Source organism: Bombina bombina, chromosome 1, assembly GCF_027579735.1.
Source record: "Bombina bombina isolate aBomBom1 chromosome 1, aBomBom1.pri, whole genome shotgun sequence".
Taxonomy (NCBI): domain Eukaryota; kingdom Metazoa; phylum Chordata; class Amphibia; order Anura; family Bombinatoridae; genus Bombina; species Bombina bombina.
Window position 1 is genome coordinate 1,562,074,128 of NC_069499.1, and position 27,745 is coordinate 1,562,101,872.

The following is a 27,745-nucleotide window of genomic DNA, read 5'->3' on the forward strand; positions in this document are numbered from 1 at the left end:
CCACCCACTGCAGAATGTGAGTCACCTCCTTCATGGCCAAGGAACTCCGAGGTGACTGAGGTGATGTTGTCTGACTGGAATCTGATAAACCAGACTAAAGATAATTGAGACCATGCTGACAGGGCATTGAAGATTGCCCTCAACTCTAAGATGTTTATGGGAAGAGAAGACTCTTCCCGAGACAACAGGCCCTGAGCCTTCAGAGAACCCCAAATAGCTCCCCAGCCATGGTATGATAGACCAAAGTCCAGGGAAACGCCAGAGCATCTATCAGGGCGGCCTGAGGATCTCTTGACCTTGAACCTACCTTGGAAGCTTGGCATTCTGATGAGATGCCATCAGATACAACTTCCGGCATCCCCCACTTGAGGGATGGAGAGCCCACTCTCCGGGATGAAAGGTCTGTCTGCTCAGGAAATCCGCCTCCCAGTTTTCCACTCCTGGAATGTGGATGTCTGATAGAAGACAATTGTGAGCTTCCGCCCACTGCAGGGTGCGAGTCACCTCCTTCATCGCCAAGGAACTCTGAGTTCCTCCCTGGTGGTTGATGTAAGCCACTGAGGTGATGTTGTCTTACTGGAACCTGATAAACCAGGCTAAGGACAACTGAGGCCAGGACATCAGGGCATTGAAGATTGCTCTCAACTCCAAGATGTTTATTGGAAGAGAAGACTCCTCCCGAGTCCATAGGCCCTGAGACTTTAACGAGTCCCAGATTACTACCCAGCCTAGCAGGCTGGCATCCGTGGTCACGATCACCCAGGAAGGTCTCTGGAAGCTCTGAGAAAGATGATCCTGAGAAGTCCACCACGAGAGTCTCTTGTAAACTGGTCTATATCTATCCTTTGAGAAAGATCTGAATGGTCTCCATTCCATTGTCTGAGCATGCATAATTGCAGAGCACTCAAATGGAATTGAGCAAAGGGAATGATGTCCATGGAAGTGACCATCAGACCAATTACCTCCATACATTGAGCCACTGATGGCCGAACAGTAGACTGTAGAGAGGCAAGTACTGAGAAGCTTGGATCTTCTGACCTCCGTCAGAAAACTTTTCATAGATAGGGAATTGATGATGGTCCCTAAGAAAACCACCCTTGTAGCTGGAACAAGGGAACTATTCTCCAGATTAAATTTTCAGCCGTGGGATCGTAAAAAAATAAAAAAAAACAACAAGACCTCTGTATGAGAGTTTGCTTGTTGAAAAGATGGCGCCTGAACCAATATGCCATCCAGTTAAGGTGCCACCGCAATTCCCTGAGACCTTACAACTGCCAAGAGAGCCCCCAGAACCTTTGAGAAGATTCTGAGAGCTGTGGCAAGGCCAAATAGAAGAGCAACAAACTGAAAGTGCTTGTCTAGAAAAGCGAATTTCATGAACTGGTGATTATCCCTGTGGATAGGAACATGAAGATACGCGTCCTTCAGGTCTATGGTCGTCATGAACTGACCCTCTTGGACCAAAGGAAGAATGGAACAAATGGTTTCCATTTTGAAGGACGGTACCCTGAGAAACTTGTTGAAACACTTTAGGTCTAAAATGGGTCGAAAAGTTCACTCATTTTTGGGAACCACAAACATATTTGAATAAATTCCTAGACCCTGTTCTCTTACTGAAACGGGAACAATCACTCCCAGGGAGGAAAGGTCCTGAATGCACTTTAAGAATGCCTCTCTTTTTACCTGATCCGCAGATAACCTTGAGAGGAGAAATCTGCCCCTGGGAGGACGAGATTTGAATTCAATTTTGTACCCCTGAGATACTATGTCCACAGCCCAAGGATCTGGGACATCTCGTATCCACGCTTGACGATAAAAGGAAAGTCTACCCCACTTGATTCGATACCGGACCGAGGGTAAGCCCTTCATGCTAACTTAGTCTCAGCAGAGGGCTTTTTTGATTGCTTTACCTTATTCCAAGACTGATTGGGTTTCCAAAAAGACTTGGACTGCTCCTGCTTGGAGGAAGGAGAGGAAGACTTTTGACCTTTGAAGTTACAAAAGGAACGAAAATTACTTTGACGTCCTTTAGGTCTATTCTTCTTGTCTTGTGGTAGAAATGAACCCTTTCCATCCATAATTTCAGAAATTATCTCCGCCAGACCAGGACCAAACAGGGTCTTACCCTTGTAAGTTAGCGACAGAAGCTTAGACTTGGAGGTAACATCAGCTGACCATGATTTTAGCCACAGTGACAGTGAAGCCCGACATCTTGGCTTCCAGTCTAATGACTTGAATGTTAGCATCAGCGATAAAGAAATTGGCTAGTTTGAAAGCCTTAATTCTATCCTCAAGAGATTGACGTGGACACAGCTACACCCAAATCCTTGCTTGCAGAGAAAAGTACCCAAAAAAGGAATCAATATCTTCAGGCACCAAATTTCACTTCCTCCATTAACAGAGGAAAAGAGAATGACTGGGGGTTATGGGTAAGGAAAGTGACACTCAACAGCTTTACTGTGTTGCTCTTTGCCTCCTCCTGCTGGCCAGGAGTGAATATCCCACTAGTAATTGGAATGACGTTGTGGACTCTCTATGTCTTAGGAAAGAAACATTCGGCTAGATTACGAGTTTTGCATTAGAGGCTATGCGGTGCTAACGAGCAGTTTATGCTCACCGCTCACTTACAGACATCGCTGATATTACAGGTTTTAACAAACCCGTCGTTAAAAGACAAGAAGTGAGCATTGAGCAAAATTTTGCTTATTACCGCACTCCAATACCAGCGCTGCTTAAGTCAGCGGTGAGCTGGTGTAACGTGCTCGTGCAAGATTTCCCCATAGGAATCAACGGGGAGAGCCGGCTGAGAAAAAGTCTAACACCTGCAAAAAAGCAGCGTTTAGCTACTAACGCAGCCCCATTGATTCCTATGGGGAAATAAAATTTATGTCTACACCTAACACCCTAACATGAACCTGAGTCTAAAAACCCCTAATCTTACACTTATTAACTTCTAATCTGCCGCCCCCGACATCGCTGACACCTGCATTATATTATTAACACCTAATCTGCCGCTCCGGACACCACCGCCACCTACATTATAGTTATGAACCCCTAATCTGCTGCCCCCAACATCGCCAACACCTACATTATATTTATTAACCCCTATTCTGCCGCCCCCAAATGTTGACGCAACCTACCTACACTTATTAACCCCTAATCTGCCATCCCCAACATTGCCGCCACTATAATAAACATATTAACCCCTAAACCTAACCCTAACCCCCTAACTTAAATATAATTTAAATAAATCTAAATAAAATTACTATAATTAACTAAATCATTCCTATTTAAAACTAAATACTTACCTATAAAATAAACCCTAAGCTAGCTACAATATAACTAATAATTAGATTGTATCTAGTTTAGGTTTTATTTTTATTTTACAGGCAAGTTTGTATTTATTTTAACTAGGTAGAATAGTTACTAAACAGTTATTAACTATTTAATAAACTACCTAGCTAAAATAAATACAAAAGTACCTGTAAAATAAAACCTAACCTAAGTTACACTAACACCTAACTCTACACTATAATTAAATTAATTCCCTAAATTAAATATAATTAAATACAATTATATAAAATTAGCTAAAGTACAAAAAAAAACACACTAAATTACAGAAAAACAGAATTTATGCTTACCTGATAAATTACTTTCTCTTGTGGTGTATCCAGTCCACGGATTCATCCTTTACTTGTGGGATATTATCCTTCCTAACAGGAAGTGGCAAAGAGAGCACACAGCAGAGCTGTCCATATAGCTCCCCCTCTAGCTCCACCCTGCAGTCATTCGACCGGTGGTTAGGAATAAAAAGGAGAAACCATAGGGTGCAGTGGTGACTGTAGTTTAAACAAAAAAATCTACCTGACTTAATAGCCAGGGCGGGCCGTGGACTGGATACACCAAAAGAGAAAATAATTTAGCAGGTAAGCATAAATTCAGTTTTCTCTTGTAAGGTGTATCCAGTCCACGGATTCATCCTTTACTTGTGGGATACCAATACCAAAGCTTTAGGACACGGATGAAGGGAGGGAACAAGACAGGTACCTTAAACGGAAGGCACCACTGCTTGTAAAACCTTTCTTCCAAAAATAGACCCCGAAGAAGCAAAAGTATCGAATTTGGAAAAAGTATGCAGCGAAGACCAAGTCGCTGCCTTACAAATCTGTTCAACAGAAGCCTCATTTTTAAAAGCCCATGTGGAAGCCACTGCTCTGGTAGAATGAGCAGTAATTGTTTCAGGAGGCTGCTGGCCAGCAGTCTCAAAGGCCAGACGGATGATGCTTTTCAGACAAAAGGAAAGAGAGGTAGCAGTCGCCTTCTGACCTCTCCTCTTACCAGAATAGATGACAAACAATGAAGTTGTTTGTCTGAAATCCTTAGTTGCTTGTAAATAGAACTTTAAAGCACGAACCACATCAAGATTGTGTAACAGACGTTCCTTCTTCGAAGAAGGATTAGGACACAGAGAAGGAACAACAATTTCCTGATTAATATTCTTATTAGACACAACCTTAGGAAGAAAACCAAGTTTGGTATGCAAAACTACCTTATCTGCGTGGAACACCAGATAAGGTAAGTCACACTGCAAAGCAGATAACTCTGAAACTCTTCGAGCAGAAGAGATAGCTACCAAAAACAAAACTTTCCAAGATAAAAGTTTAATATCTATGGAATGCAAAGGTTCAAACGGAACCCCTTGCAGAACTGAAAGAACTAAATTCAGACTCCATGGCAGAGCCACAGGTCTATAAAAAGGCTTGATTCCGACTAAAGCCTGACTAAACGCTTGAACGTCTGGTACCTCTGCCAGACGTCTGTGTAAAAGAATAGACAAAGCAGATATCTGTCCTTTTAAGGAACTAGCTGATAATCCTTTCTCCAATCCTTCTTGGAGAAAGGACAATATCCTGGGAACCCTAATCTTACTCCATGAGTAACCCTTGGATTCTCACCAACAAAGATATTTTCGCCAAATCTTATGGTAGATTTTCCTGGTGACAGGCTTTCTAGCCTGAATCAGGGTATCGATAACCGACTCAGAGAAGCCACGCTTAGATAGAATTAGGCGTTCAATCTCCAAGCAGTCAGACTCAGAGAAATTAGATTTGGATGTTTAAAAGGACCTTGATGTAGAAGGTCCTGCCTCATTGGCAGAGTCCATGGTGTAACGGATGAAATGTCCACTAGGTCTGCATACCAAGTCCTGCGTGGCCACGCAGGCGCTATTAGAAGCACCGACGCCCTCTCTTGCTTGATTCTGGAAACCAGACGAGGAAGGAGAGGAAACGGTGGAAACACATAGGCCAGATTGAAGGACCAAGGCGCTGCTAGAGCATCTATCAACACCGCCTGGGGATCCCGGGACCTGGACCCATAAAGAGGAAGTTTGGCATTCTGACGGGACGCCATCAGATCCAATTCTGGAGTGCCCCAAAGCTGAGTCAGCTGGGCAAATACCTCCAGGTGGAGTTCCCACTCCCCCGGATGACAAGTCTGACGACTTAGAAAATCCGCTTCCCAGTTGTCTACTCCTGGGATGTGAATTGCTGAGAGGTGGCAAGAGTGATCCTCCGCCCACCTGATTATTTTGGCTACTTCCATCATTGCTAGGGGACTCCTTGTTCCCCCTTGATGGTTGATGTAAGCTACAGTCGTGATGTTGTCCGACTGAAATCTGATGAATTTGGCCGCAGCTAGCTGAGGCCATGCCTGAAGAGCGTTGAATATCGCCCTCAGTTCCAAAATGTTTATCGGGAGAAGAGCTTCTTCCCGAGACCATAAGCCCTGAGCTTTCAGGGAGTCCCAGACAGCACCCCAGCCCAACAGACTGGCGTCGGTCGTTACGATGATCCACTCTTGTCTGCGGAAACACATTCCCTGAGACAGGTGATCCTGAGACAACCACCAGAGAAGAGAATCTCTGGTCCCCTGGTCCAACTGTATTTGAGGAGACAAATCTGCATAATCCCCATTCCACTGTTTGAGCATGCATAGTTGCAGTGGTCTGAGGTGTATCCGTGCAAAAGGGACTATGTCCATTGCCGCTACCATTAGTCCGATTGTCTCCATGCACTGAGCTACAGACGGCCGAGGAATGAAATGAAGAGCTCGGCAAGTAGTTAAGAGTTTTAACTTTCTGACCTCCGTCAGAAATATTTTCATTTCTACCGAGTCTATTAGTGTTCCTAGGAAGGGAACTCTTGTGAAGGGGGAGAGAGAACTCTTTTTGATGTTACCTTTCCACACGTGAGACCTCAGAAAGGCCACTACGATTTCCGTGTGAGACTTGGCTCTTTGGAAAGTTGACGCCTGAATTAAGATGTCGTCTAGATAAGGCGCCACTGCTATGCCCCGCGGTCTTAGCACCGCCAGGAGGGACCCTAGCACCTTTGTGAAAATTCTGGGAGCAGTGGCCAACCCGAAAGGGAGAGCCACAAACTGAAAATGCTTGTCCAGAAAAGCAAACCTGAGAAACTGGTGATGATTTTTGTGGATAGGAATGTGTAGATATGCATCCTTTAGATCCACGGTAGTCATATATTGACCCTCCTGGATCATTGGTAAGATTGTCCGAATGGTCTCCATCTTGAATGATGGGACTCTGAGGAATTTGTTTAGAATTTTGAGATCCAGGATTGGTCTAAAAGTTCCTTCTTTTTTGGGAACCACAAACAGGTTTGAGTAAAACCCCAGCCCTTGTTCCGCAATTGGAACTGGGTGGATCACTCCCATTGTATGTAGGTCTTCTACACAGCGTAAGAACGCCTCTTTCTTTATCGTGTCTGTAGACAGACGAGAAATATGGAACCTTCCCCTGGGAGGGGAGTCCTTGAATTCTAGAAGATATCCCTGGGATAGAATCTCTAAGGCCCAGGGATCGTGTACGTCTCTTGCCCAGGCCTGAGCGAAGAGAGAGAGTCTGCCCCCTACGAGTTCCGGATCGGGGGCTACCCCTTCATGCTGTCTTGGAGGCAGCTGCAGGCTTCTTGGCCTGTTTACCCTTGTCCCAGCCCTGGTAAGGTTTCCAGGCTGCCCTGGGTTGTGAAGTGTTACCCTCTTGCTTTGCAGCAGGGGAGGATGAAGCGAGACCGCTCCTGAAATTTCGAAAGGAATGAAAATTATTTTGTTTGTTCTTTGTCTTAAAGGACTTGTCCTGAGGGAGAGCATGGCCTTTTCCCCCAGTGATTTCTGAGATAATCTCTTTCAATTCAGGCCCGAAAAGGGTCTTTCCTTTGAAAGAGATGTTCAGCAGTTTGGATTTTGACGACACATCGGCCGACCAGGACTTGAGCCATAGCTCCCTGTGCGCCAGAATGGCGTAACCTGAATTATTTGCCGCTAACTTAGCTAGTTGGAAAGCGGCATCTGTGATAAAAGAATAAGCCAGCTTAAGAGCCTTAATTCTGTCCATAATATCCTCATATGAGGTCTCCGTCTGGAGCGCATCTTCTAGCGCCTCGAACCAGAAAGCAGCTGCAGTAGTTACAGGAACAAAGGTTGGAGAAGAAAACCTTGATGAACAAAAATTTTCTTAAGTAAACCCTCTAACTTTTTATCCATAGGGTCTTTAAAAGCACAACTGTCCTCAATTGGTATGGTTGTGCGTTTAGCAAGTGAAGAAACAGTCCCCTCCACCTTAGGGACCGTCTGTCACAAGTCCCGCGTGGTGTCAGATATGGGGAACATTTTCTTAAAAACAGGAGGGGGAACAAACGGAATACCTGGTCTAGCCCACTCCCTAGTTACTATATCCGCAATCCTCTTAGGGACCGGGAACACATCAGTGTAAACAGGAACTTCTAGGTACTTGTCCATTTTACACAATTTCTCTGGAACCACCAAAGGGTTACAGTCATCCAGAGTAACTAATACCTCCCTGAGTAATAAACGGAGGTGTTATAGTTTAAATTTAAAAGCCAACGTATCTGAATCTGTCTGAGGAGCAACCTTTCCCGAATCGGAAATTTCTCCCTCAGACAGCACCTCCCTCGCCCCCATTTCAGAGCGTTGTGAGTATATATCGGATACGGCTACTAAAGCGTCAGAATGCTCATAATCTGTTCTTAAAACAGAGCTATCACGCTTTGCAGGTAACACGGGCAGCTTAGATAAAAATACTGAGAGGGTATTATCCATAACTGCCGCCAAATCTTGTAAGGTAAAAGAGTTAGACGCGCTAGAGGTGCTAGGCATCGCTTGAGCGGGCGTAACTGGTTGTGACACTTGGGGAGAGGTCAACGGGCTAAACTCATTACCTTCTGTCTGAGAATCATCTTGGGCCACATTTTTAAGTGCAACAATATGGTCTTTAAAATGTATAGACATATCAGTACACGTGGGACACATTTTGAGAGGGGGTTCCACCATGGCTTCTAAACACATTGAACAAGGATTTTCCTTGGTGACAGACATGTTTAACAGACTAGTAGTAAGACAAAATAGGCTTAGAAATCACATGAATCAAGCAAAAACACACTTTGCAAAAAAAGTTACTGTGCCTTTAAGAAATAAAAAAGCACACCATTTTCCAAAACAGTGAAAAATGCACCAAACTTTCTGAAATTTTCACAGTATGTACCTAAAGCATTGGTAAGATTGCACAACTAGCAAAAAAATCGATTAACCCCTTAATGCCCAAACCGGATCAATAGTAAGCTAACAGACCAGTGAAAACAAATTTAGCACCTTGCCACAGCTCAGCTGTGGCCCTACCTTCCCTTAAGAGTCGGATTTATGGGGAAAAAGATTCTTATGGGTCCTTAAACTGTAGCAGGAGCCACCATGTGAACACAGCCTGAAGATCTAGTCAATCTAACTGCGCATCTGAGGCGCAAAATTAGGCCCCTCCCACCTTACTCCGGTGCTGTGAGGCCTAAAGAAACACTCCTAGGAGTTATAATATTAGCCATGTGGGTAACAACCCCTGAAAGAAACCCAAAGGGACCTTCTAAGTGTCTCAAAAACGATATTTATAAGTAAAAACCGTTTGCCATAAAAAAGTGTCAACCCATAAAATAGTGTCAACCAGCATAAATTAGCCCTGTCATGTAAGCTTGTAATTCCATACTTAGTCTCTGAATAAAGCTTACCCTTCCCTCATGGGGATCTTATCAGTCCTTTTCTAGCATTATCACAGTCTTGTCTAGAAATAAATGGCTGAACATACCTTATTGCAGCCTAATCTGCAAACTGTTCCCCCCAGTTTTCTTGTACTCCTCAGTCCTGTGTGGGAACAGCAGTGGATTTTAGTTACAACATGCTAAAATCATCTTCCTCTCTGCAGAAATCTTCATCCCTTTTCTGCTGGAGAGTAAATAGTACAAACCGGTACCATTTAAAAATAACAAACTTTTGCTTGTATAACCAAAACTACAAATCTAACACCACATTCACTTTACCCTTCCGAGAGAGACCCTATTGCTTAGAGCCGGCAAAGAGAATGACTGGGGGGTGGAGCTAGAGGGGGAGCTATATGGACAGCTCTGCTGTGTGCTCTCTTTGCCACTTCCTGTTAGGAAGGAGAATATCCCACAAGTAAAGGATGAATCCGTGGACTGGATACACCTTACAAGAGAAATAATAAACAAACTACAAGATTTTTAAATTAATTACACCTAATCTAATCCCCCTAATAAACTAAAAAAGACCCCCCAAAATAAAAAAAAGAGCCCTACCCTACACTAAATTACAAATAGCCCTTGAAAGGGACTTTTGAGGGGCATTAGTCCAAAGTAATCAGCTCTTTTACCTGTAAAACAAATTACAAATACCTCCAACATTAAAACCCACCACCCACACAACCAACCCTACTCTAAAAACCACCCAACACCCCGATCACCTTACCGGGAGAAGTCTTCATCCAACCGGGTCGAAGTCCTCAACGAATCCGGAAGAAGGGGTCCTCCAGACAGGCAGAAATCTTTATCCAGACGGCATCTTCTATCTTCATCCATCCGGCACGGAGCGGGTCCATCTTCAAGACATCCGACGCGGAGCATCCTCTTCTTTCCACGGCGACTGAAGAATGAAGGTACCTTTAAGTGACGTTATCCAAGATGGCGTCCCTTCAAATCCGATTGGCTGATAGAATTCTATTAGCCAATCGCAATTAAGGTAGAAAAAATATTATTGGCTGATGCAATCAGCCAATAGGATTGAGCTGGCATTATATTGGCTGATTGAAACAGCCAAAAGAATGCCAGCTCAATCCTATTGGCTGATTGGATTAGCCAATAGGATTGAAGTTCCTTAATTCCGATTGGCTGATAGAATTCTATCAGCCAATCGGAATCTAAGGGACGCCATATTGGATGACGTCACTTAAAGGAACCTTCATTCTTCAGTCGCCGTGGAAAGAAGAGGATGCTCCGCGTTGGATGTCTTAAAGATGGACCCGCTCGGCGCCGGATGGATGAAGATAGAAGATGCCATCTGGATGAAGTCTTCTGCCTGTCTGGAGGACCACTTCTGCCGGATACGTTGAGGACTTCAGCCCGGTTGGATGAAGACATCTCCCGGTAAGGTGATCTTCAAGGGGTTAGTGTTAGGTTTTTTAAGGGGGTATTGGGTGGAATTTAGAGTAGGGTTGGTTGTGTGGGTGGTGGGTTTTAATGTTGGGGGGGATTTGTAATTTTTTTTACAGGTAAAAGAGCTGATTACTTTGGGGCAATGCCCCGCAAAAGGCCCTTTTAAGGGCTATTTGTAATTTAGTGTAGGGTAGGCCTTTTTTCTATTTTGGGTGGGCTTTTTTATTTTTTTAGCGGGATTAGATTAGGTGTAATTAGTTTAAAAATCTTGTAATTTGTTTATTATTTTCTGTAATTTAGTGCGGGGGTTTTTTGTTGCAATTTAGCTAATTTTATTTAATTGTATTTAGTTAGGGAATTAATTTAATTATAGTGTAGTGTTAGGTGTTAGTGTAACTTAGGTTAGGTTTTATTTTACAGGTAAATTTGTCTTTATTTTAGCTAGGTAGTTTATTAAATAGTTAATAACTATTTAATAACTATTCTACCTAGTTAAAATAAATACAAACTTGCCTGTAAAATAAAAATAAACCCTAAGCTAGGTATAATGTAACTATTAGTTATATTGTAGCTATCTTAGGGTTTATTTTACAGGTAAGTATTTAGTTTTAAATAGGAATAATTTAGTTAATTATAGTAATTTTATTTAGATTTATTTAAATTATATTTAAGTTAGAGTTAGGGTTAGACTTAGATTTAGGGGTTAATAACTTTAGTATAGTGGCGGCGACGTTGGGGGCGGCAGATTAGGGGTTAATAAATATAGGTAGGTGTCGGTGATGTTAGGGACGGCAGATTAGGGGTTAAAAATATTTAACTAATGTTTGCGAGGCGGGAGTGCGGCGTTTTAGGGGTTAATATATTTATTATAGTGGTGGCGATGTCCGGGTCAGCAGATTAGGGGTTAAAATTTTTATTTTTAGTGTTTGCAATGCGGGAGGGCCTCGGTTTAGGGGTTAATAGGTAGTTTATGGGTGTTAGTGTACTTTTTAGCACTTTAGTTAAGAGTTTTATGCTACGGCGTTGCAGTGTAAAACTCTTAACTACTGACTTTAAAATGTGGTACCAGTCTTGACAGGAGAGGGTCTACTGCTCACTTTTTGGCACACTCATAATACTGGCGCTATGCAAGTCCCAATGAAAAAAGAGGATACGCAATTTACGTAAGTAGATTTGCGGTATTTCCAAGTCTGGCCAAAAAAGTGAGCGGTACACCTGTACCTGAAAGACTCGTAATACCAGCGGGTGTTAAGAAGCGGGGGCGTGTCCGGGCTTAGGCTGAAGATGGCCGCAAAACTGGGAGCTCTGGCAGTTTAAATTACATTCCGCCATGTAATTAATATATTCGGATGCCATTCAGCATAAAATCTTGAATCACCAGAAAGTGAATAGTTTGCTTGCTAAGGCAATACTTTTATTGTGCAACCTCAGGATCTCTCAGAACGGATTGCTGCAGTTTATTCTTGGCGGAATTCCTCAGCACCCCCCGGGAAAACCGGGGAACCGGGTATGTGGAGATATTTTCCAAATCTCCTTCTACACTACACAGAGACTAATTGCAGAGAATAAGGATATCCTCTGCCTAGCATATCATGGAGGAGGACCTTTATTTCAAAATTCGAGCCCTGTTTGCTGAATCCGACCTGCAGATAAGCCGCAGATTCGACCGCCTCATGGCATTAACAGGTGCCCTTACAGAGACGCTTTCTGGGCCTACTAAAGTGGGGCTGACAATTCCAAGTGCGCAGAGTGGCGCAGAACAGCAGTGGGATGAGAGCTCATATGCCAGAGCCGCTTTATTGGAGAGGGAAAGGAGGGAAGCCAACCCTGAAGAGGAATACTTGGGAGGAGATGGCGAGGAAGTCGGAACTCTCTTAGACCATAGTGTGCTTGAGGGGATAAACGCGATTGAAGGGGCTATCACCAGCAGGCAAAAGCTTAGATGCCTATATAATTTACGATATAGTATAAGTTCAAATGAGGAGGAGAGAAGGCCTGGCTCTGTTTAGTCACTAGGAGAGACAGTGGCGTCCTTTAGATGTGCACCATCGGTTAAGGGCTAATAGTAATGTATTTATTGCATGAATGTTAAGTTAGTTCTCCTCCTTCCTTCCATACATATCCTTTATTAGCCACAGAAAAAGACATGTATAATTTAGGAAATTATCCAGTACTGTTTATTGTGGGGGATTATTGATTGTAGAAATTAAATATGAGTTGCATATAATAGCTTTTATAGCATTATGAAACTACAGGTTATGTCTAATTATATTTAAGGTGAACCCTTAATACCTATATGAGACCCTTGTTAAGAAATAACAGATCTCTTTATGGTTAGTCTATTACCTTATGGGGATTAGTGGGGCCAGATTTTCAATACATGAGGTTGCTATTAAGTGGGTAATATAATTATGCTTAGAGGCAGCCTATACCCCATAGTGTTTAAATAAGGGAATGCACAACCCCTGGTATTATCTACTAACTTTCCAGCTAATATTAAATATATAGTGACTAGCCTATCATGGATATAAAGTGTGCTCAGATCAAAGCATTCCCTAAACTTGGCGTATTTAACCCTTAGACGCCCAATTATTCTGTTAGCTTATTCTAAGCTTATTTATAATGGTTCTCAAACCTTGCTAAGCCATAGTCTCTATACATTATGTTTTTTCTGAAGATGGGTTATGACAACCTTATCAGATTAGCTGTTGAAATTAGGTAAACCTCCTATGCTATGGAAATAGATGTGTAGGGCCCAAGAGAGGCCTCTACATGGTTAGGGGGTCAGAATAAAGATTGGTCAAATTAATCCCTCACATTATATATTTTATATGTTTCTGATGATGTGTTAGTTAAAACAGTATTACATGACTAGCTAGTGTTATTATGCAAACCTCCTATGTTATGTAAATAGCCGCGTAAGGCCCAAAAGAGGCCTCTAAATGGTTAGAAGGCCAGTATAAAGTTTGTACTATTTTATCCCTCATTTGTGTACCTGGGTAACGTGAGGTCCAAGAGTGGCCTATAATATCTTAGAGGGCAAAATAAGAGGTTAGCATTCTACACCTTCAAGGTTTTCCTAGCTATCCCCAACGTATATGATGATATGTATTGCACTATGTAAATTTAGAGGGGTTTGTGTTAAGTATAGTTATATGAACCTCCTGAGATTTGTAAGTAGCCGCTTAAGGTTGTGGTGCAGATTTTGTACAGGTTGGAGGTTAGCTTGTGTAACCCCTTACACTAGGTGTATATGCCACCTGAGGCTTATGGACACCTATAATAGTTTAGAGGGCAAACTATGTATATTTTTCTTTACAGATGTTCAATGCCTTGTTTGTGGTTATTTGTACTGTATTGTGCATACTTGGTGCACATTAATCTATGTATAGTTCAAACCTCAATACTTATTTATAAAAGGAGGTACCGCTCATGGCCTACTGTATTACCTACTGTTTAGGAATTTATGCTGTTTATAGTTCTAAGACATGACTATGTATCAAATGTGCAAGACTTAATGTATGTATATAGGTATGTTGCCATGAAAGTATATGATATTATTTATGTATGTCATTGTTACCTCAATAAAAATTATTATAAAAAAAAAAAGAAAAAAAAGCAGTGTTGGGACCGGCCAACGCTGCTTTTTAAGCCTAACGCAAAACTTGCAATCTAGGTGTTTATTTTTTTTTAGACACCAACTTTACACATCCTTTCCGATGATAAAGGCAAAGAATGACTGGGGATTATAGGCAATGGGAGTGACACTTAACAGCTCTACTGGGGTGTTATTTGCCTCCTACTGCTGGCCACGAGTTGAATTCCCACTATTAATTAGAATGGATTTGTGGACTCTCCATGCCATTGGCAAGAAACATGATTTAACTTATTTACAAGTTTGGAATCCTCTAGATTCAGTTACGATAGCTCCAAGGTATTCAAAACTTCCTGAAGTATGAAGCGGATAAGGTCCACTTTAAATCTAAACGTGGAATCAGCATCAGAACCCTCAGACAGAGATTCAGAGGAGCCAGAGCTTTGTAAGGTTGGTGGTAACTGAGCCTGGGGGTAAGACCCTATGTATTACAGGTAGTGTGAGGTAAATCTCCTGATTTTTGCTTAGGCCTACTTGGTTGGGGATAGCCGTAAAAATCTCTCTCATAGTCTTCTGAGATTCTACACTAGAAGATTCTTCAAATCTTCTAGTGTAGATTTGGGACACTATTAATACATAACTGGAACAGTTTTGCAAATTAAATAGAGAACATGAACTGCAGAAAGTTTTTGAGCTGCAGTTTGTTCCCTTCTAATGAGTCAGTCAAATCAAGTGGGGGTACAGACATTACTGCAAAATAATTATAATAAGCAAAACTGCAGGTAATTGGAAATAAAGATATATTCCAAAACATTATATTATCAGTGTATTTGCACAAAGTACAACAAACAGCCTATAATAAACACCTAAGAAGCCCAGAAGAAAAAAAATGTTTTGTTTTTTTTTTTCTTGTTTTTTTGTTTTGTTTGTTTGGGTACTCACCCACCTCCTGGGCATATTAATGGTTAAAACAGGACCAATGCAAGGCCCAGAGTAAATTTCTAGCCACTGGGAGATCGGGACAGAGAAAGGACAGCAAAGGGGGGAGAGTGGAACCTAATGATGTGTAGGCTAAGGCCTGTGAGAAGAAACACCATAAACATATTTTATTAAATAACCCCTCCCCCTTTGATCTCTTGTGTCCCCAACCCAATCTCATCCGAATGAGAAGAACCACTCACTGCATAAGGCAAATAGCAGTTTTCTTAAAGAGTGTAGCTTTTTTGTTCTGTGAGGAAATAAAGTGAACTCAGGACTAAAAGATAATGAAAGCTGCTAAGCGGTAATAAGGCAATGAAAACGGGGATTTAAACTCTGAATTCCAGCATTTTTGTGTTAAACACATAGGTAAAGCGCTATGTGTGAAGCCTGAGAACCCCCAACTATGTAGTACTTATAAAAGGAGAATACTAGGGGTAGTCCCTGGACTGTGTTAAAGCGACACTGTACCCAAAAATTTTCTTTTGTAATTCAGAAAGCGCATGCAATTTTAAGCAACTTTCTAATTTACTCCTATTATCAATTTTTCTTCGTTCTCTTGCTATCATTATTTGAAAAAGAAGGCATCTAAGCTTTTTTTTGGTTTCAGTACTCTGGACAGCACTTTTTTATTGGTGGATGAATTTATCCACCAATCAGCAATGACAACCCAGGTTGTTCACCAAAAATGGTCCGGCATCTAAACTTACATTCTTGCATTTCAAATAAAGATACCAAGTGAATGAAGAAAATTTGATAATAGGAGTAAATTAGAAAGTTGCTTAAAATTTCATGCTCAATCTGAATCACAAAAGAAAATTTTTGGGTACAGTGTCCCTTTAATGTTTGAGTTACTTACCTGTACTGCAGCACCCCTCCGCTGTATCTTACCAGCTTGCTGAGGTCTTTCTCCCTCACAGAATGTTGATCCAGTAGAGCGCCATTGCAGTGCAAGTAAATATACTGCAGAGTATACTTGCGGATATACCAGCAACCCCTCAGGTGGCAGCTAAGAGACAGGGGCAGTGTCCCCGCGATGCTTGAGGGCAATTATGGCTGTGTGGTTTACCCGTGAGAGTACTGACATGCCATAATTGAGGTATTTCGTTACCCCTGCTTCACTCAGAATCTTTGAGAAATTATCTTCAAGTCTTCCTTGAGTGAAGAGGGGTTATTGGGTCTCAAGTCAGGTCTGAGCTCCCAATACATAATTAACCTCTCTCCTCAGAGACCAGGAACAAACTGAGAGGGGAGAGGAGGAGTGAGAGACTGAAAGTCATGTGAGGGTTCTTGACCTCCTAGTAGCAGAAAATATATCCCACATGTTATGGACACCTATAGACTTTATTCATTTAACAACAGAAATTGTAATCTTATATAAAAGTAAATTTATGCTTACCTGATAAATTAATTTATTCTACGATATGACGAGTCCACGGATTTCATCCTTACTTGTGGGATTTATCCTCCTGCTAACAGGAAGTGGCAAAGAGCACCACAGCAGAGCTGTATATATAGCTCCTCCCTTCCCTCCACCTCCAATCATTCAACCGAAATTAGGAAGATAAAGGAAAAGCCAAAGGTGCAGAGGTGACTGAAGTTTACAAAAAATATATATAATCTAAATCTGTCTTAAAAATGACAGGGTGGGCCATGGACTTGTCATATCATAGAAGAAATTAATTTATCAGGTAAGCATAAATTTACTTTTCTTCTGCAAGATATGACAAGTCCACGGATGTCATCCTTACTTGTGGGATACAATACCAAAGCTACAGGACACAGATGAAAGGGAGGGACAAGACAGGAACCTAAACTGAAGGCACTACAGCTTGAAGAACCTTTCTCCCAAAACCAGCCTCAGAAGAAGCAAAAGTATCAAATTTGGAAAATTTGGAAAAAGTGTGAAGAGACGACCAAGTTGCAGCCTTGCAAATCTGTTCAACAGAAGAATCATTTTAAATGCCCATGAGGAAGCCACAGCTTTAGTAGAATGAGCAGTAATTCTTTCAGGAGGTTGCTGTCCAGCAGTCTCATACGACAGACGGATGATACTCTTCAGCCAAAAAGAAAGAGAGGTAGCCGTAGCTTTCTAACCCCTACGCTTTCCAGAAAAAACAATGAATAATGAAGATGATTGACGGAAATCCTTAGTCGCCTGCAAGTAAAACTTCAAGGCACAGACCACGTCCAGGTTATGCAACATACGCTCATTCTTAGAAGAAGGGTTAGGACATAATGAAGGAACAACAATTTCCGGACTAATATTCTTATTAGAAACAACCTTAGGAAGGAAACCAGGTTTGGTACGTAAAACCACCTTATCAGAATGGAAGATAAGATAAGGCGAATCACATTGTAATGCTGAAAGCTCAGAAACTCTACGAGCAGAAGAAATATCAACCAAAAACAAAACTTTCCAAGATAACAGCTTAATATCTATGGAATGCATGGGTTCAAACAGAACCCCTTGAAGAACATTAAAAACTACATTCAAACTCCAGGGTGGAGCAATTGGTCTAAACCCAGGCTTAATTCTGGTTAAAGCCTGACAAAAAGACTGAATGTCTGGAACATCTGCCAAACGTTTGTGTAGCAAAATTGACAAAGCAGAAATTTGTCCTTTTAAGGAACTCGCTGATAACCCTTTCTCCAATCCTTCTTGGAGAAAAGACAGAATCCTGGGAATCCTAAACTTACTCCATGAGTAGCCCTTGGATTCACACCAAAAAAGATATTCACGCCATATCTTATGATAGATTGCCGCCACCATCAATCCAATTACCTCCATACACTGAGCCACTGATGGCCGAGGATTGGACTGAAGGGCTCAACAAGTATTTAGAATTTTGGACTTTCTGACCTCTGTCAGAAAAATCTTCATTGCTATAAAATCTAGAAGGGAACCTTTGTCTGTGGAACTAGTGAACTCTTTTCTAGATTCACCTTCCAACCGTGAGTTCTCAGAAAGGACAACAATGTGTCTGTATGAGACTTTGTTAGATAAGTCGACGCCTGAATCAAGATATCGCCCAGATAAGGCGCCACTGCTATGCCCCGCGGCCTGAGAACCGCCAGAAGGGACCATAGAACCTTTGTGAAGATCCTGGGTGCTGTGGCCAAACCAAAGGAAAGAGCCACAAACTGAAAATGTTTGTCCAGGAAGGCAAACCTTAGATATTGATGATGATGCTTGTGAATAGGGATATGAAGGTATGCATCCTTCATGTCCACGGTAGTCATATATTGACCCTCCTGGATCATTGGTAAAATTGTTCGGATAGTCTCCATCTTGAACGATGGGACTCTTAGAAACTTGTTTAGACTCTTGAGATCTAAAATAGGTCTGAAAGTTCCCTCTTTTTTGGGAACCACGAAAAGATTTGAGTAAAACCCCTGCCCCTGTTCCAGTCTTGAAACGGGACGAATTACTCCCATAGTAGAGAAGTATTTTACACAACGTAAGAACGCCTTTTTATCTTATCTACAGACAATCGTGAAAGAATAAATCTCCCCCTTGGGAGATACCCGTGGGTCACGATTTCCAGTGCCCAGGGGTCCTGAACATCTCTTGCCCAAGCCTGGGCAAAGAGAGAAAGCCTGCCCCCTACTAGATCCGGTCCCGGATCGGGGGCCGCCCCTTCATGCTGTCTTGGTAGCAGCAGCGGGCTTCTTGGGTTGTTTACCCTTGTTCCAAGCCTGGTTGGGTTTCCAGATGGACTTGGCCTGAGCAAAATTCCCTTCCTGCTTTGTGGAGGAAGAGGAAGAAGAGGATACTCCTTTAAAATTCTGAAAGGAACGAAAATTATTTTGTTAACCCCTCATCTTAACAGACTTATCCTGAGGTAGGGCGTGACCTTTACCTCCAGTAATGTCAGAGATGATTTCCTTCAACTCAGGCCCGAATAGGGTCTTACCCTTGAAAGGAATAGCCAAGAGCTTTGACTTAGATGACACATCAGCAGACCACGATTTTAACCATAACGCTCTACGCGCTAAAATGGCAAATCCTGCATTTTTAGCCACCAACTTAGCAATTTGAAAGGCGGCATCTGTGAAAAAAAGAATTAGCCAGCTCGAGAGCCTTAATTCTATCTAAAATATCCTCTAAAGGGGTCTCAATTTTAAGAGACTCTTCTAAGGCATCAAACCAGAAAGCCGCTGCAGTAGTAACTGGAACAATGCAGGCTGTCGGTTGTAAAAGGAAACCCTGATGAATAAATAATTTCTTTAGAAGACCCTCTAACTTTTAATCCATAGGGTCTTTGAAAGCACAGCTGTCCTCAATAGGAATAGTAGTACACTTAGCCAGGGTAGATATAGCTCCCTCCACCTTAGGGACAGTTGCCAAGAGTCCCGAATGGTGTCTGATATGGGATACATTTTCTTAAAATTAGGAGTGGGAGAGCACGGTATACCCGGTCTGTCCCACTCCTTCTTGATAATCTCCGAGATTCTCTTAGGAACCAGAAAAACAATCAGTGTAAGCGGGTACTTCTAGATATTTGTCCATTTTACACAATTTCTCTGGTAGTACCATAATAGGGTCACAGTCATCCAGAGTCGCTAAGACCTCCCTGAAGTAACAGGCGGAGGTGTTCTAGTTAAATTTAAAGGACATGTCTGAGGTAACACACTTCTCGGTTCCGAAAGTTCTCCCTCAGAAAAAATTTCCCTGAACCCCAACTCAGATCCCTGTGAGGGCCCATCGGAAATAGCCATTAAAGCATCAGAGGATTCAGTATTCACATTAATTCCTGTCCTACTGCATTTACCCTGTAACTCTGGTAACTTAGATCAGTGATTTTTAACCTTTTTTTGCCGTGGCACACTTTTTTACATTAAAAAATCCTGTGGCACACCACCATCCCAAAATTTAAAAAAAATCACACATTGTAGCCTAATACAGCATATATATATATACACATACACACAAACACACACATACTGTATGTATTGTGCTGTTATGCCATGCCTCCTACAAACTACCCCTGCACTGGGAGTAAAAAACAAGCAAAGTTTAAAAAATATGTCACACTGTTGTCAGTCTGCCATGGCACACCTGAGGATCTCTCACGGCACACTAGTGTGCCACGGCACACTGGTTGAAAAACACTGACTTAGATAATACCTCTGTAAGGGTAGTTGACATAACTGAAGCCATATCCTGCAGAGTAAAAGAATTAGACACATTTGAGGAACTCGGAGTCGCTTGAGTGGGCGTTAAAGGTTTTGACACGTAGGGAGAATTAGACGGCAAATCTTGATTCTCTTCAGACTGAGATTCATCCTTAGGCACACTTTCTTTACATAAAATATGCTTTTTACATTGTAAGGCCCTTTCAGTACAAGAGGTACACAAAGTAAGAGGGGGTTCCACAATGGCTTCTAAACACATAGAACAAGGAGTTTCCTCAAGTTCAGACATGTTAAACAGACTAGCAATAGCCACAATAGTCGTTTTTAACCTTATTTATTGATTCAAAGAATTTTTAGAAAAAAAATGCACTGCGCCTTTAAATAATAAAAGAGCAACAATTTTACTGTACTGGACCAAAGCGATTTTTTAGAACTAAAAAATTACACAGAACAGTTCAAATTTGCCAAAAATTATTGCAGCATATGAGAAAAAGCTAAATCGTCTTTAAAAAAGTATTTTTATTTTGAAAATAAACTTTAAACAACAATAACAGCCCCTGCACCTGATATTCAACCTTAGGTCCCACCGGAGCAAGTGCCTGCTGCCTTCTAGAGAGGAAACTGCGCGTCTGAGCGCGCGAAATAGGCCTCGCCCACTATGGACGTCGCATCAACAGTCTGCCTAACCACATGGGAAGCGGTTTGTAAAAAGACATGTGGTCCCCTTCACTCACACTTAGCTCATCCATAGGGTCTTTCACCCAATATTAAATAAATAAAGTGTCACAGCTGCCCTCTCCCAGTGTCAAGCCCCTTATTAAGATACATAACCGTAGTATCAATAAAAGTAAAACAGGAAATTTAGTAAACACCCTAATCCATATAGGTCTACTGCTTACCCCTTCCCTTACAGGGAATAATGTCAGCCAGTTCTGATATAACAAGTCTCCTCAGAAATAATAGATTGAGCATACCTCAATGCTGCTTGTAGCATGACACCGTTCTCCACACTGAAGATTTTTCTTGTACTACCGTCAGAAGCTCTGTGGGAACCAGAATGGATCTTAGTAACGTCTGCTAAGATCATCAACCTCAGAGCAGAAAAAAGATCTCTTCATTCCTCTTGGGAATCCAGACTGACGATTTCTCCCTGAGGACAATAGTATTCACCGGTACCATTTGAAAATAAAAAAATTCTTGATTGAAGAATCTAAAACTAACGCCTCACTTTACCTCTTCCAATTACTAACACAGGCAAAGAGAATGACTGGGGGTGGAGGGAAGGAAGGAGCTATATATATACAGCTCTGCTGTGGTGCTCTTTGCCACTTCCTGTTAGCAGGAGGATAAATCCCACAAGTAAGGATGAAATCTGTGGACTCGTTATATCTTGTAGAAGAAATTATATAGTCCATTGCATATATAAGTTTATGTAAGTATAAGTATGCAAATAGCTGCCCGGTTGAAATGTTTTTATTATTGTAGTTTGCTAGACATCAGTATAATTTTATAACAATAAATGTCTGGATGATTTGAAGAAAAAATAATAAAGATCATGTTTTAATTGTTAACTGCACTCACTATAAATAATGAATAAGGGAAAGGCAATTTTTTTAGTTGTATTTCAACTTAATGTGCTAAGTACTTATTTTTGCACCATACCCACCAATAATCTCTTGAACTGGAAATAAAAAAGTTTCATAATTAATATTTCTTTGACGGGGGTGTACTGCTAAGTTATAAGTGCAATTTTTTTCTCTCTAACCCACGCATTTACTAAAACTTAACACAAGAGGGGTACTTACCTTTAAAAGTACTTTCTTTGGACCATTTCCCCAAGTGTTGCAAGAGGAGTTACTGTCTTCGGAAGCAGCATTATTCCACATATCACTCTCCTCATCCTCCCACTGGCTGGTGAGACCAACCTCCTCTCCACTGCCACCCCAGCCTTCTTGCATAGATTTTGGAGCTTAGGAAATAAAACCAGAAGGTGTAAATGTGTCTATGAATCCTAGTTTACATACCTATCAAGGGACACATTTGTCTTATGAAATCTTTCTGAAAAGACCCATATTGTGATAAAATGTAGGTGATCTTAAAAGCTAGGTAATTATGTCTGCAATCCTGGAGTGTAAGTTTAAGCAAACATCATAAAAAAAAGTTTGACACACCTCTCACACAAATCATTTTCGCTTATCCTAACCAAATAGAATGCAAGGGAGTTGAACCAATAAAGGGCCAGATTACAGGTGGAGCAGATACACGCAAGTGAAAACAAAATGTATGCTTACCTGATAAATTATTTTCTTTCCTGGCATGGAGAGTCCACAAATCCATTCTAATTACTAGAGGGAATCCAACTCCTGGCCACAAGGAGGAGGCAAAGAACACCTCAGCAGAGCTGTTAAGTATCACTCCTACTTCCCATAACCCCCCAGTCATTAAGCCGAAGGAATATGGAAAGAGAAGATGACACAAGTGTATAGAAGTGCCTGAGGTTTATACTAAAAAGTCCGTATTAAATCAAATTAAGGGCGGGTAGTGGACTCTCCATGCCAGGAAAGAAAATAATTTATCAGGTAAGAATAAATTTTGTTTTCTTTCCAATGGCATGGAGAGTCCACGAATCCATTCCAATTACTAGTGGGAACCAATACCCACGCTAGAGGACACAGAATGAAAGGGTGGGAGAGCCGCTTGAAGAACGTTGCTCCCAAAAGAAGCCTCAGCCGAGGCAAAAGTATCGAATTTGTAGAATTTTGAAAAAGCATGCAAAGAGGACCAAGTGGCCGCCTTGCAGATTTGTTTCACAGAAGCTTCATTTTAGGAGGCTATTGTCCAGCTGTCTCATAAGCCAACCGGATAACACTTTTCAATCAGAGAGAAAAAGTAGAAGTGGCCTTCTGGCCCTTACGCTTACCAGAGAAAACAACGAACAGGGCAGTAAGATTGCCGAAAATCTTTAGTTGCTTGTAGATAAAATTTTAGAGCATGCACAACATCCAGGTTTTGCAACAGACGTTCCTTCTGAGGAGGATTAGGACAAAACGAAGGAACAATAATTTCCTGATTGATGTTGCGATCCGACACTACCTTGAGAAGAAATCCCAACTTAGTGCAAAGGACCACCTTATCCGCATGAAAAATAAGGTAAGGGGTATCACACTGCAGAGCCGAAAGCTTGGAAACTCTGCAAACAGAAGAAATAGCAAGAAGAAACAAAACTTTCCAAGATAACAGATTATTATCAACAGAGTGCATAGGCTCAAACGGAGCCTGCTGCAGAACTTTAAGAACAAGATTAAGGCTCCAAGGAGGAGCAACAGGTTTAAACACAGGCCTTATTCTGAACAAGGCCTAAACAAATGAATTAAACATCTGCCAGGTCTGCCAGACGTTTATGCAAAAGAATAGACAGAGCAGAGATCTGACCCTTCAAAGTACTGACTGACAAGCCCTTTTCCAGGTCATTTTGAAGGAAGGACAAAATGCAGGGAACTCTCACCTGACTCCAAGAGAAACCCTTCGATTTGCACCAATAAACGTATTTACGCCATACCTTATGGTAAATCTTGCGACTAGAATTCTTAGAAAACACACGCCTAGCCAACACAAAGCGTTCAATCTCCAAGCAGTCAGCTTCAGAGAATCTAGATTTGGGTGGAGGAAGGGACCCTGAAGTACAAGGTCCTTCCTCAAAAGTAACTTCCAAGGGGGAATTAATGACATCTTCACCAGATCCGCGAATGAGATCCTGCGAGGTCAGACAGGAGCGATTAGAATCACCAACACCTCTTCCTGTCTGATACAAGCTTTTACTTGAGGAAGGAGGGCAAATGGGGGAAACAGGTACCCCAGACCAAAGTCCCAAGGAACCGCCAGAGCGTCTATCAGCACTGCTTCCGGGTCTCTTGATCTTGACCCGTATATTGGAAACTTGGCATTTAGACGAGATGCCATCGGATCCAAATCTGGAAGTCCCCATCTGATTGTTATCATTGAGAAAACTTTCGGATGAAGAGCCCACTTCCCTGGATGAAAAGTCTGCCTGCTCAGATAATCCGCTTCCCAGTTGTCCCAATTGTGAGACTCCGTCCACAGAAGAATGCGAGTCACCTCCTTCATGGTTAAGGAACTCCGAGTTCCTCCTTGATGGTTGATATACGCCACCGAGGTAATGCTGTCCAATTGGAATCTGATAAACCGTACTAAACTTAGTTGAGGCCAAGCTGCTAGAGCATTAAAGATTGCTCTCAACTCTAAGGTTTATTGTGAGAGAAGACTCCTCAAGTCCAAGGACCCTGAGCCTTTAAAAAAAAAAAAAAAAACTGCTCCCAGCCTGACAGCCTGGCATCTGTGGTCACAATCTCCCAAGATGGTCTCAGGGAGCATGTTATAACAACAAAATATATGCCTGATGAAACAGTTCTAACCGAGAAACGCGTTGCATTTGAGGGGTGCCACTGTATACCCTTTTATCCACTCATCATAAACAACTGCTGTGTTGTTTTTTATCTTTGTTTTTAATAAATAGCTACATTTTATTTTAAATGTACTCTGAGTGGAGTTCTTTTCCTACCTTCTGCCTTTGCTGATTGCTCACTGGGACCTACACCCCTGCACAACCAAGAATCTACATCTAGGGTGAGCTGCTACACCTGTCATAAAGTTACAGCCTGCCTCTACCAGCACATAAGTGTGCTACAGGAGTATGTGAGTACCCATCTGTATCATCTAAGAGATATTGCCGGTTATACCTTTAATAGTCTGCACATGTAGTGCTTTCTTTGTTTGTTTTTTAATCTCTCACCAGCTACACAGTTTTGCCTGGAGGGTGAGCTGTCACACCTATCTGAAATTGCAGCTTGTCTCTACCAGCACATAGGTGTGCTTCAATAGTATGTGAGTACTCATTTGGCTCCATTCTGTTTGTTCTGTATCATACCATCTGATTATACCACACATGAGGCGCCCCTCTGTCTTCTTGTACTTTTTCAGGGAGCATGTTCCCTGTGATAGATGGTCCTGAGAGATCCAACAGGACAGAGAGTCTCTTGTCCGGGTAACCAAGACTATCCTCTGAGAGAGATCTGAGTGGTCTCTGTTCCATTGTCTGAGCATGCATAACTGTAGCGGTCTCAGATGGAAATGAGCAAAAGGTATAATTTCAATGGAAGCAACCATCAGAACAATTAATTCCATACACAGAGCCACTGATGGACGGATAGAGGACTGAAGAGAAAGAACATAAGCAAGAAGACAGTGGGTCTATGACTGTAGCCAAAAAGCATACCCTTGCGTTTGGCACCAGGGAACTCTTTTCCAGATTTACTTTTTATCATGCTGACTTAGTCTCAGCGGAAGGTTTCTTGGATTGTTTTCCTTTACTCCAAGGTTGACTAGACCTCCATGAAGTTCTGGATTGCTCTGTCTTGAAAGAATAAGAGGAAGGCTTCTGTCCCTTGAAGTTGCGAAAGGAACAAAAATTAGAATTCTGGTGGCCCTTTTGTGTCATCTGTATTTCAAGCCTCTCTTTTGGTATGTGAATTGGGTCCCTGCATTCAAATCCTGCCTTTCTCCCTGTTTTTGTGTCATCTGTATTTAAAGCCTCTTTTTTGCATTTATCTGTACAATTAATTATGTATTTACCCTGCTGATATCTTGCCTATATCTATGTGATGTTCAAACCTTGCAAATACTTGTTTTAATTCCTACCCCAAATTCTATTGTCTGTTTTTTTTTAACTTATCTCACCCTGAATCAAATTTTCCCAATTGCCCTTTGACTGTCTTTGATCAGGTCATTACCTACTTTATTGCATTCAGCTGAATGCTGTGGCCTATAAATTTTACACAGCTATGGGGAAAGCTGTGCAGGGGTTAGCAATGTAGGTTAGATCAGTGTTTTTCAACCAGTGTGCCGTGGCACACTAGTGTGCCGTGAGAGATCCTCAGGTGTGCCACGGCAGACTGACAACAGTGTGACATATTTTTTAAACTTTGCTTGTTTTTTAATCCCAGTGCAGGGGTAGTTTGTAGGAGGCATGGCATAACAGTACAATACATACAGTATGTGTGTGTTTGCGTGTATGTGTATATATATATGCAGTATTAGGCTACAATGTGTGATTTTTAAAAAAAATTTGGGATGGTGGTGTGCCACAGGATTTTTTAATGTAAAAAAGTGTGCCACGGCAAAAAAAAGGTTAAAAATCACTGGGTTAGATAGCAAAATTGTAAGTTCACATCTCTTAAGTGAACATTTATAAGTGGGGCACAACAAATTATACAAGGATTGCACAAGGGATAAGGCAAGTTCTGTTTTAATACTGAGTTTTATACACTGTTTGACTATTTTGTAAAAATGCTAAATATCGTCATATTCCTTTTTGCCACCTTTTGTCTGTTTAACAAACTACTTTACTCAATTACTCCTTACCCCTCACCACCTGCACTGCTCATTAGCCCATCTTTCTTAACCTCACCTTACTTTTGTATTCATGAACTTCACACACTTTCTCTCCTCCTTGCAACTCATCACAAAAACAGTCTTACTACTGCAAATCCGCATCTCATCTCATTTCACTCTCCCTCTTTCTCATACTAGCTGCGGGCGACATCTCCCCTAATCCTGGTCCCCCACAACTTCCTTGCCCTGCACAGCCATGTGTGCCCTTCAATAGACTTCAAAAACAAAGCTCTGGTAACCTTAATCTTATTCCTCTTGTATCTAGAGCCACCACCCCCTTCACTTGTGCACTATGGAACTCTCGCTCTGTTTGCAACAAACTCACTTCTATCCATGACCTCTTTATCTCCCACTCTCTCAATATTCTGGCTCTCACAGGAATCTGGCTCTCTTCTTCAGACACCGCTTACTCTGCTCACTGTCACATGGCGGTCTCCACTTCAGCCACACTCCTAGGTCTGACAATAGACAAGGAGGTGGTGTTGGTATTTTACATTCCTCTCGTTGCACCTTTCAACAAATACAGCCCTTCTCTTCCCTCACATTTTCTTCATTCGAAACACATGATTCGCTTATTCTCTCCCCTCTCTATATGCAGTCATATACCGCCTCCCTGGCTCTGCAACTCTATTTCTAGATCACTTTGTGCCTGGCTACCCTATATCCTTTCCTCGGATACCCCTGCCCTCATTCTCGGTGACTTCAACCCCCCTGTTGATAATCCCACTGCCTCCTCTGCAAAACAAATTCTGCAACTCACTACCTCTTTCAGCCTGTCACAATGGACTGACTCTCCCACTCACAAAGATGGTCACTCCCTTTATCTGATTTTCAGTTATCGATGCACTATCTCAAACTTCACAAACTCACCTTTTCGTCTTTCTGACCACCACCTCCTCACTTGTACCATCACCTCCCTCCCTACAACTCTCCCTCCTTCTACCCCTCACACTAAACTTTACAGAAGAATCAAGTCATTAGATCAGCAAGAGCTCGCTAGTTTTCTCGAACCTCTTCTCTCTTCCATCCCATCCTT

The 27,745-nt window shown here is 41.9% G+C and overlaps 1 protein-coding gene across 1 annotated transcript in view; it reads right to left on the reverse strand.

Annotated features, from left to right (window-relative positions):
- Nucleotides 1-27,745, reverse strand: part of TNRC6C (trinucleotide repeat containing adaptor 6C) — a 1,532,250-nt gene that overhangs the window by 809,754 nt on the left and 694,751 nt on the right. The window contains exon 7 of the mRNA XM_053709646.1: nt 22,047-22,210. Within this exon, the coding sequence (XP_053565621.1) occupies nt 22,047-22,210 (164 nt within the window). The remainder of the gene's footprint in view (nt 1-22,046; nt 22,211-27,745) is intronic.